General features: G+C 53.8%; 1 protein-coding gene across 2 annotated transcripts in view; it reads right to left on the reverse strand.

Annotated features, from left to right (window-relative positions):
• PDE6B (phosphodiesterase 6B) overlaps positions 1-11,155 on the reverse strand; it is a 30,332-nt gene extending 19,177 nt beyond the window's left edge. For both annotated transcript variants that reach the window (XM_008705537.2, XM_008705527.2), the window contains exons 1-3: positions 10,589-11,155; positions 6,174-6,326; positions 5,793-5,882 (exon numbers count right to left, since the gene is read on the reverse strand). In XM_008705537.2, the coding sequence (XP_008703759.2) occupies positions 5,793-5,882; positions 6,174-6,326; positions 10,589-11,128 (783 nt within the window). In that variant the 5' untranslated portion in view covers positions 11,129-11,155. The remainder of the gene's footprint in view (positions 1-5,792; positions 5,883-6,173; positions 6,327-10,588) is intronic.
• Positions 11,156-11,369: the final 214 nt, after the last annotated feature.

An 11,369-nucleotide genomic window follows, 5' to 3' on the forward strand; every position in this document is an offset into this window, starting at 1 on the left:
CAAAAACTGATAGAACTCGAGAGATCAATAGATAAACCCACTAGTTGGCTAACTTCAGGGCTCTTCTTTCAGTAATTGATAAATCGGCAGGCAGAAATCAGTAAGAAGACTGGAACTAAACAGCACTGCACATAGTGGACGTCAGCAGAGCACTCCGTCCAACAACAGCAGAACATATGTCCTTTCAAGGCCACATGGAGCACTCACCAGAAGAGACCATATTCTGGACCGTGACACACATCTTAACAAATAAAGAATAAAAAGCATAAGGAATGTATGATCATACTACAGCAGAATTAAGCCAGGGATCAGAAATTAAACAGAAAGTAGCTGGAAAATCCCAAAATATATGAAACAGAACTCCTCTAAATAACACATGGGTCAAAGAAGAAGTCTCCAAAGAAATTTATAAAGAGTTTGAACTCAATGAAAACAAAAATACAGCTTATTAAAATTTGTGGGATACAGTGAAAGTGGTGCTTAGAGGGATGTTTACAACATTAAATGGACATAAGAGAGGAGAAGCAAGATCCAAAATCAATAATCTAATTTTAGGAAACTAGAAAAGGAAAATCGATTTAAGCCTAAAGCAAGCAGAAGAAAAAAAATAAACATTAAGAACAACACTGAGCCCCAAAATGTGACAACTTAGATAAAATGAAGTTTTCAATGCCTTGAAAGACACAAACTACCAACACCCATATAGGATGAAATAGAGTAATCTGAACAGAACTGTGTGTATTAAAGATATTGGAATAATAATTAATAATCTTCCAAAAAGAAAACACCAGTCCTTGGTGAATTCATTGATGAATTCTAACAAACCTAGGGGAGAAATTATGTCAAATTCACTACAATCTCTTTCAAAAAATAGAAGCAGAGGGAACACTTCTTAACCCATTCTATAAGGCCAGCATTACCTAATACCAAAACCAGATAAAGACATCACGAGAAAGAAAACCTATAGACCAAAATCTCTTATGAACATAGAAGCAAAAATTCTTAATAAAATATTAACAAAACAAATCCAATAAGGTATAAAAATAAGTACACTCCATGAGTGAGTGGATTTTAACCCAGGTATACAAGGCTGGCGCAACATTTGAAAATCAATTAATATAATCTACCACATTAACAGGCTAAAGAAGAAAAAGTAACACATTCATTTCAATTGATGGAGAAAAAGTATTTGACAAAAACCAACACTCATTCAGAATAAAAACTATGCCAAATAGAAAAAAGCTTCCTTAGCTAGATGGAAATTCTACAAAACCCTTTAGCAAGCATCAAACTTAATGGTGAGAAACTAGGTGTTTCCCTCCTGATATTGGGAATACGGCAAGGGTGTCCCCCTCTCACCACTCATATTCAACGTTGTACTGGAAGTCCTAGCGAGTGCAATGAGGTAAGAAAAAGAAATACTATGTATGTAGATTGGGAAGGGAGGAGTAAAACTGTCTTTTCTTGCAGATGACATGACTGTCTCTGTGAAAATATCAAGGAATCAATTTAAAAAACCTTCCCGGAACTAGTAAGTGATTGTTTTAAGGTCACAGCATACAAGGTTAATATACAAAATCCAGTCATTTTTCTTTATATCAGCAATACATACCTGGAACTTGAAATTAAGAACACAAAACCACTTATATTAGCATAAAAATGAAATACTTAGGTACAAATTAACAAACACAGTCCCAATTAAAATACCAGCAAGATATTTTGTGGGTATGGACAAACTGATTTTGAAGTTTATATGGAAAGTCACCTCCTCCCGACCCTGGAATAGCCAGCATAATACTGCAGAAAAAAAGTTGGAGAATTTGTATTTCTGATTTCAAGCCTATACAGCTATAATGATCAAGACGCTATGGTATTAGTGAAAAAATAGATGCAGAGATAAATAAAGCAGAACAGAGAACCCAGGAACCACACAACTAGAGAACCACACAACTGCAGTGTGATGAAAGCACCACGGCAATTCAATGGGGAAAGGGTAGTTTTGCACAGTTTGGTATCCATGTGCAAACAGGGGTATCTAGGTTCAGACCCTGCAGCTTTCATAAATACTAACTCGTAGACCTAACTATAAAACACAAAGCTATGGAACTCCTGGAAGATGGCATAGAAGAAAATATGGGCGACCTTGAGTTTGGTGATGAGGGTTTTAAAACAAGTGTTTATCTTCATTCCAGTTAATGAACATACAGTGCTACGCTGGTTTCAGGGATTCAACACTTGCGTACATCACCCGAGCTCATCACGACACGCGCCCTCCTTAGTCCCCATCCCCTATCTCTCCTACCCCCACCTCCCTTCTGGTAACCGTCAGTGTGTTCTCTATAGTTAAGGGTCTGCTTCTTGGTTTTTCCCCTTTGCGTGTTTGTTTTGTTTCTCAAATTCCACATATGAGTGAGATCACAGGGTATTCGTCGTTCTCTGACTTATTTTGCTTAGCATTATTCTCTCTAGCTCCATCCATGTCGTTGCAAGTGGCAAGATTTCATTCTTTTTTATGGCTGAATAATATTCCATTGCATATATATATATATATATATATATATATATATATATATATATATCTCCCACATACTTTACCCATTCAACCATCTATTGATGGACATGGTAGTGAGTTTTAAGATACAACAACTAACCACACTTCATGAAGGAAAAATTATTAAGTTGGACTTTCTTAAAATTTAAAACTGTTTTTCCAAATGCACTGTGAAGGGAATGAAGAAACAAATTATACCCTTGGAGAAAATATTTGCAAAACACACATCTGATAAAGGACTTGTATCCAAAATTTACAAAAATTTTAAATAATAAGAAAACAGAAAACTAATTTAAAAATGGGCAAAGATCTGAACAGACACCTCGCCAAAGAATAAGGTATACAGATGGCAGACCAGTGCATGAAACGGTGTTCAACAGTATTTGTATTATAGGGAATTGTAGGTTAGAACAAAAATGAGACACATGCGTTAGAAAGATTAAAATGCAAGTAACTGACGACACCAAAGGCTGCCGAGGCTGCGGAGCCGTAGGACTTCTCCTTCGTCGTTGATGGGAACGCGAAATGGCACAGTTGCTTTCCGGCAGTTTCTCAGACGGTAAAATACAGTCATGCCACACTACCAGCAATCGCACTCCTTGGACCCAACTGAACTGAGAGCTTACACGTACACGCAAAGCTGCACACAAGTGTTTACAGCAATTTTATTCATGATTGTCCCCAAGCTGGAGGAAGCAGCTTCCGCGGGGGGACGTGACCCATCCAGACAGTGGAATATTATTCAGCACTAAAAAGAAACGAGCCGTCAAGCCATAAAAAGACACGGAGGAATCTTAAGTGCATTTGCTAAGGGGAAGAAGCCAGTCTGAAACAGCTACACGCTGCATGGCTCTAACTTGATGACAATCTGGAAAAGGCAAAGCCGTGGACACAGCGAAGAGATCAGCGGTTGCCGGGGCCGGGTGGGGGCCGCGGGGAGAGAGGGGCAGGTGGAACACAGCGGGTCTTTAGGGCAGTGGGTTATTCCGTATGGCATCTACCAGTGCCTGCCTGTCATGATGCCTGTGTTAGGCCTGCAGAGATCTGCAGCACAAGCGATGAGCGTGTGCCCGTAAAGCAGCCGTTTAGCGGGTCGGGGGATCCCACGAAGGAACGAACGCAGACTCTGACAAGAGAATCAAACCCTAGCGCTTGAACCACCTCACTGAAGGAGGAGGAGAAAAGGTGCTGAGTGAAGTACTTTTGGAAATGAGCAGAGTCTGTAAGACTAAAGACAAAAGAAGCTGCCCGTCAACCCTGTCCTCTGCTTGATAAAACTGTCGCCCTTGGGGAAAGGGTTAGCCGTTCTGTTCTTGCCGTGCACATACGCGGGAAGTGAGCAGGTAAGTAAACGCGTGGTGGGTGATGGGAGCCAGGTATCTCACTGCGGGAGTGGAAACTTGCATCCCAGCAAAAGCGGGGAAGCCAGAGTGCTCGTGTGCTGACAGAGCGCGTGGGAGGCACGAGCAAGAACGCAGCTTTGACTTCCTGTCGATTCGTGCCTACGCGCAGAACTGTCTGCAGCTGTGTCCATGCCCAGGCCGGCACGGGCACATGTACTTCCTTGCTCCGACACCCCAGTAGCCAAGGGCACAGCCAGTGCCCGGATCTCTAAGACCATTCCCCGATTAAAGCAGTGCACTCCTGGAGGGGCTGCTGATTCCAGGACCACACAGGAAATATACAAATGAGTCTGGAGCGTCTGGTTGTCCCAGGACGTGCGGAGCGTGCACCCCCCCCCCAAACCGATAACCCTACCCACCCACCAACCCAAAACACTGAAAACACCCAGAGTGACGGGCTTGATGGGTTATGTCCGGCTCGAGAGCCCGCTGAGAGGCTCCCAGTGGCCACAGTCAGAACAGACCGAACAACAAAATCAGTCAAGTTGACCAGGGTTATAACCGAAACACCCATGACTCCAGACGGATGTAGACAAATTGTAATATAAATCAATGGAAGGGTGAAAGGAGACATGTCTCCAGTGGAGAACCCTGCTCCTGCAGTGTGGGGCTCACGGCGACTTCCACCAAAAAAGGACCTTTCTAGAAACCTTTCTAGAAACCAGTCTCATGTGTCAGGCCAGCCTCACAGCCCTTCACTGCTCCCCAGTTGGCTCTGAGCCCTGACCTACCCCCAGTTGTGCCATCACTTCCTCCAAGGCCTCGGGCCATGTTCTTCCCTCTGCCCAGGGTAACTTCTTGTCCTCCCCCAAGGGTCCTCCACGGCCCTGCCGCACAGCCATGGACTGTGGGAGGTGTCTCTCTCAGAGGCTTTTTCTTTCTTTCCCAGTCAGTGGGGCTGGCCTAGGGTCAAAAGATACCCTCAAGGGATCCCAGACCCCCTGCTCAGCCTGCTCCTTCCGTAGCCCATGGGTCAGGAGGAGGCACCCAGATAGCCCTTCTAGATGCTGAGATAAGCAGAGGAATGTCTCATCATTTTAAGCAAGTTGACAGCAGGTGACCAGGACGCACACAGCATTTGCAGACGGAACAGAAAGCGGGGAGGGCGTGGAGTGACCAGGTCACCCTCCACATCTTCTAAGGCTCAGCCCGAAGGCCACATCTTATACAGCTTTCCAAGCCCCAGGCCCAGAGGAACGAGAGCTGCTTCTTTGTCCTCTCCCAGGGCCCACTCACTGTCTTCCAGGGCTCCGGTGGGCCAGGGACTGAGGCAGGAGGACAGAGGGGACCCCCCTCACATGCCCGCCAGCTCTGTACCCATTCCCGAAACACAAGTCCCCACCTTGCTCCCATCAGGCCCCACACCCTCCTCTCTGGGGGAGAGGTTGTGCAGGAGGCAGATTCCAGCCCTGGAAGCAATGGTTATCCTGTGCACCTAGGGGCCAAACCCACCAGGGGACTCAGCCACCCCGTGGGAGAAACTCTGTCCCCATTGTCCGTTCGTCATTCACCCCAGCTCCTCCCGAGGAGGGTTTGATGCGGCTTCTGAGGACGGGTGGTGCCTGCGGCGTTTGCCGGCCTCACACGCACCTGGGCTGGGGTGAGTCAGGGTGGGCAGACGGGGTGAGACACCCTACCTCTCGTGAGGTCCCAGCTGACACCCTCGCAGCATCACACTGCAGCCACGGACGGCCGCGGGGACCTGCCTCTGCGGGCCCTGCACCTCCCAGGCCCAGCATCGTCTCTGCCCAGAGGCCGCACGGGGACCTGGAGGCGCGCAGACCGTTCGGAGGGCGGGGAGGGGGCGGACAGCCTCGGCTGGGTGCCCGCGCAGGTACCTGGCCCCGGCGCGTCTCGCAGTTGTGCAGGTAGCTCAGGTGGTAGATCTTCAGGTTTAAGGCGCCAAAATTCAGGTACTTCAAGAAAACCTGAGACGGAGTCACAACAACAGTCATTAGAAAGCCCGTTTTCGGAAGGTACTCAGGCGTGCAAGGGTGGGGAGGCGCCCAGCTGCCCGGAGCAGGGCCCATACATGGCACCGATCTCGGCACACGCAGGCCTGTGCGTGTGAAGACACACTCAGAGGTGTGAAAGAGACAGGGATGACCTCACGGAGCCAAGCAGCAGAGGGGAGCGCATGCGGACACCAAGGGAACGGGCACGCGCCCGCCAGGCACGGGACAGACCCGGGGACACAGACGCGCACGCCCAGCACTCACGTCTTCGTCTTCACTCGTGAAGCACGGGCCGTCCAGCTTGTTCACAGCCATGATGATGGCCACCACATCTTTGCCGTTCATGATGGGCGTGGCCAGAATGTTCTTTGTCACGTAGTCGGTCAGCTCATCGGCGAAGGAGCTGAAGTGGGGACACTGGGCAGCAAGAGAAGAGAGAAGAAAGGCCGTCACGTCGGTCTGTGACCCCGGCGGGGACAGGGCTAAGCTGCTCAGAGACCACTGTGCAGGCTGGTGCTGAGCCCTCGTGGCCCTGCGCCGGGCATCAGGAGCCCAGGCAGTGTAAGAGCACACGGCCCATGGCCTATCCTTGTGGCTCCAGCCTTATCCCCCCCACCCCACCCCCCGGAGCCAGTAACCCCAGCCCTCCATCACAGACTCTGCCGCGTCCTCCCACGGCCTGGGTCCTCCCACACCTGCTGTCCTCTGGCCAAGCCAGCTTCTTGGGAACCTCTGAGCTGCCCAGCTGCCTGACTATAAGCCCCTCCGAGCTCAGGCTGCCCTCTCCTGCCTTCACCTGCCCTGAGGCCAGCCCCGCAGGCTCCTCCCCAAAAGTGTGTTGGCTGAATAAAGGGTGAGTGTGAGTTGGGTGGAGGGTCCCCTACGGGTCTTCTGAGGCCCTGCTCCAGCCAGCGTCTGCTTCATGGGACCTGTCGCCCATCTGATAAGGCATTCGTCCACTCGTGGCCCCCGGGGCAGGTCCCACTCGCCCTACAGTTGCTCCCCGGGGCCTCTCCTTGACTAGGGGCTGGTTGAGCGGCTCTTAAGTTCTGTATCTACAGGCAACAGAGCAGCTGAGTTTTGGCCCAGGTGTTGGGGTGTTACCAGGACGAGGACCCTCCAGGTGACTAGGACCCTGCCCTGCAGGGTGGGTGTGACTCCAGCTCCAGCTCCTAGTTCCTGGGTGCTGATGATTTATTTAAACGAGGCCAACGTGACCCTCTGCAGAGCTGCAGGGGACAGCTCAGAGTTGGACTGCCCGGGTTGGGGTCTGGACCTGCCACCGTGTGATGGGATGGCCCCAGGCCCCTCTCCTCACTGGTCAGCTTGGGTTGAGTGAGGAAATCCCTGTAAATTCTCCCTACATTTTGTTATTATTATTTGTTGTTAAAGGAGCTCTTTTGGGTTTACTCAAGGACTGTTGGTCCTGTGGCAGAAGAGGTGTGACTGACCCCACGGGACTTGCTGTGCCCTCTCCGTGGCTCGGGCTCCTTGCAGCCCCAGGATGCCGCGTCCACTCTCCAGCCTCCCGGGCATGGGCAGCTGGGCCACAATTCAGGCCAGCGGGAGGTGAGAGGAGGCCTGCTGGGGACGAGAACAGTCCGTGTTCTAGTGAAGAGGTGTGTGTGTCTGGTGCCAACTTGTCCCCGCTCTTCTCCTGCCCGATTGCAGGGAGGCAGCTGTCACCCGCAGCCACAGGGCACCCGGCATCAAAGCGAAATCAAGATGGGCTTCCTGGAGGCGGCAGCACCACCAGGTTCTGTGACCCGAAGGGAGAGCATTTGCGGACTCCTGTCTCGCCACCTCACCCCAGGGCTGAGCACAGGCATGAACTCAGGGCTGTTTTCACATCCCCCCGTTCCATGTCTGTGCTCTCTCTGGTCACCTTCCTGGCACCTGCTGCTGCTCTGGGGTCCTGCAGTGCTGGCCACACCGCCCTCGGCTCTGCCCCAGACTTTCCTCCTGCCCTTCAGCTGCACTCCCCTGCTCCCACCTGCAGTCCTGCACAGTGTCCCCTGCTCCCAGGTGCTCCACGGCACCCACCAGACACCCCCTCTTGCTCCTGCCACACTGGGGCCTTCACCCCATGGTTGTGGCTGCAGCGGTCAGCAGCTCATCAGCTCCCACACCCTAGGTGCAAGGCACAGGGAGCCTCAGGAAGGTTAAGAGCAGGCTCTGGCCAGGAGCTGTGCTCTCTGAGCAGAGACGCCCAAGGGCTGGGGTCGCCTGCATTCCACATCTTTGTACCCTGTGCCTGTTTGGTTCCCCGCCTGCATCTTCTGCTCCACTGCCTCTGTATCAAGGCTCCCACCCGGCTTCTCTACCGAGTCAGACGTGGCAGTCCCGGAGCCTCGCTCAGAGCCCCAACCACCTTGAGGACAACAGGTGACGCTTAGGCTCCCAGAAGCCCCATAACCGCAGTGTTACAGTAGGACCAGCCCCAGGCGTTGCATCCTAAGCCTCATTCCCAAAACATCCATGCTCTCGTGCCCCCCATTCCAGGGGTTGGAACCCACCCATCACCCATGGAAAGCACCCTGGTGTCACCTAGGCACCTCCCTCTCCCTCAGCTTCCGTAGGTCTAGGGGTCCTGTGATTGCTCTGAAGTGCCCCAATGCTGCCCCCACTGCCTAGACCCTCATCCTTGTCACCTGCAGCACCCACCCCACCTGGCCCATCTGTGCACTGGAGGGCCAGCCTGGTGCTGCTGCCCTCCTCCCTCTTCTGAGCTGGCCTGGCTCCCAGAGCTTCCCCACAAAGCTGTGTCCCTAATGCCAGTCCAGCCTCCTTTGACCCCACAATAGCTGGCTGCCACAGCTGGGGTCTGGACGCCTTGGCAACACACGGGACCCTCATCACGGGCTGTTTCTGGGCCCACAGCTTCTTAAGGGGGGTCAGACACCACCACAGAGCCAGGACCTGGGTGTGGTCCCACTCAGCTGCTTGAGGGCAATGGCTGAGCCGTGTCCCCTCCACAGCCTCCCAGGGCCTTCTGCCTAGCTGCCTGGCCATGAGCCCTCGGGGGTCTTAAGAGCTGCAAAGTGGTGGTGGGGTGATGTTGCAGCCCCGAGGTGTCCTCGTCCTTGCTGCCTGCAAGGAGTCCCTGTCCTCCAGCCACGCACCACTCTCCAAAGACAGCCCCCCACGCTTTTCTCTTCAAGCGAGGAAGGTGCTGGAGTCTCAGATGGAGCGAGGCTTTCTGCCTCAGTCTCCCCCCTGAAGACAGCTTGAGTCCAGGACCCTGACACTTGCAGAGCTTAGGTCTTCAAGACCCACTTAATGGAAACTGACTTTTTGGGTGATTTTGCCTCTGCCCTCAGTTCCAATGCATCTGGACCAACAGGACCCGGCACAGCCCTGAGGGTTGAGGCCAACACGGGGCCCCTCGCCCCCTGGGGAGAGATCAGAGTAGGCTGTCCTGATGGAGGTGGGAGGGTCTCGAGAAGCCAAAGTCCCAGGGAGGGGAAGGGCACAGGACCTAGAGCAGCCATGCCGCCTGAAGCGGACCCTCAGCGCAGGCTGGGGGATGGGCAGCCTGAGGACAGAGCCCTGGGGGCTGAGAGGTCCACCCCGGACTCTGAGAAGGGAGAGGACAAGATACAGGGAGAGAAGGGGCAGCAGAAGTCCCCAGCACAACCCCTGCACCTCTCCCAGCTGCCGGATTCCTTCTCCTCCTGGGAGTTCAGGCACCTGATATTCTGATGCATGGGGTGACCTATTTCTTAAAATGGAGTGAAGAGGCAGCTAATCCCAGAGATTACTATATTCAGGTCGCTGGACCCAGGGTTGTTTAGAACAGATAAATTTAAGAGGATTGCAGTCACTTCCTTCCCAGGCCCCAGAGGGCCGGGGGGTGTGGTGTACGTCCGTTTGTCTCCAGGGACTCGGGGACACTGGCTGTTTCAGGAGAAACCTGTCCTGGTGGCAAGCCCCTCTGGATTCCTTCACAGAACACGGAAGAGGCTGACCCAGCTCAGGGCTCCTGCTTCCCCCTCTCAGAGGTGGGGAAGGGAGAGCAGGGGAGGAGCCGGTGGCTCTTGTTCTCCCCCAGCAGCCTCTTCCTGCTCCTTCTTCTTGGAGCCCCTCATCCCCATGCTTGCTTTGGGGGCCTCTGTCCCTCACACATGCATCCAACAGGCACCTCCATCCCCCTAGCCCCACCCACCCTGGCTTCCACCCCAGGATTCCTGAAGTCCTAGTGCACTAGCTCCCCACCCCCAGCAAGACCCTGGCCTCCTGAATCTCAGCTCCAAGCACTGCTGTCTATCTTTCCTGCCCAGCCTGGACCAGCCCTGGTCTCCCCGCTGCTTCTGCCAAACCCCCAAACTTGCCTGGGCCAGGAAGCAGCATGGTCTCCTATGGGGTTGTGAGTTTTGGACTCTGGAGTCCACTGGCCCTTCCTTTCTGGGCCTTTGCACCAACCCCTGCTCTGACCCCTTCCTCCCCAGTCCTCCATTCAGGGACCTGTGGGTCAACGGGGTAGTGGGGCCTGCCCAGACCACCCTCCCAGCCACCTCAAGGCTGGCTTCCTTCCTCTCTGCAAGCTCTGGCCCAGCCAGCCCTCTTCCCCGGGGCCGCCTTCCTGGACCAGAGGTCCCCACACGGCCTGCAGGCTGACCCGCTGCATGGGGCCCGTAGGGACCCCTTGCCGACCCGGTCGGTTGTGGGCCAGGACCCACCTCTGCCACGTCCTTGATGTTCACCATCTTCTTGGTCTGAGCCACGTGGCCCACAACCCCAATGTCCAGCGGGAAGACGATCTCAGAGTCTGGGGGCACCAGGCAGTCCTCCAGGACGCTGGCGGGCTGCACACTGAAGAGGCGCGTGGCCACCTCGGCCACACCGTTGCGCTGGCGGTACATGAAGAGGCTGCAGCGGTCGGCGTGCAGGAGGGCACAGAGGCGTCTCAGGATCTTGAAGACCACGCGCTCCATGTTCACGCTCTCCTGCATGTCCTGCACCAGCTCGAACAAGGCTGCGCTCTCCTCCACCTGGCACAGCTCGCGGAAGCTGGTGCAGTCCACCGGCTGTCCCTCCTCGCAGGCGCCGGCCACATGCTCGGGGCTCAGCCTCCTCCCAAAGTACTCGTCCGTGAAGCCGGGGTTCTGGTCGAGGAACTGCTGCACCTCGTCCTCACTGAGGCTCATGGTGTCCCACCGCCTGTCTGCGAGACGCGGCCGGTCCCCAGGCACATGCAGACTCCCAGCAAACACTGTCATCAGCAAAGCCTTTCTTAGGGACGATTACTGAGCCCTGGGAGGACACCAGCTGACTCACCCATGCCTGCCCCCGTCGGCTTAGATCTTGGACTTTCCACTACCCGCCCCTGGGAAAATCAGACCTCCTGGAATGGGGGCAGCTGGGTCACAGCCCCGGGGGCTGCTGCCTGTGGCAGGGGTCCTGGGCAGCCAGTGGAGCAGGCCCTTCCACCTAATCCCCCGGAGAGGGTAATCCCACAGA

Source organism: Ursus maritimus, unplaced genomic scaffold (assembly GCF_017311325.1).
Source record: "Ursus maritimus isolate PB19 unplaced genomic scaffold, ASM1731132v1 scaffold_8, whole genome shotgun sequence".
NCBI lineage: Eukaryota > Metazoa > Chordata > Mammalia > Carnivora > Ursidae > Ursus > Ursus maritimus.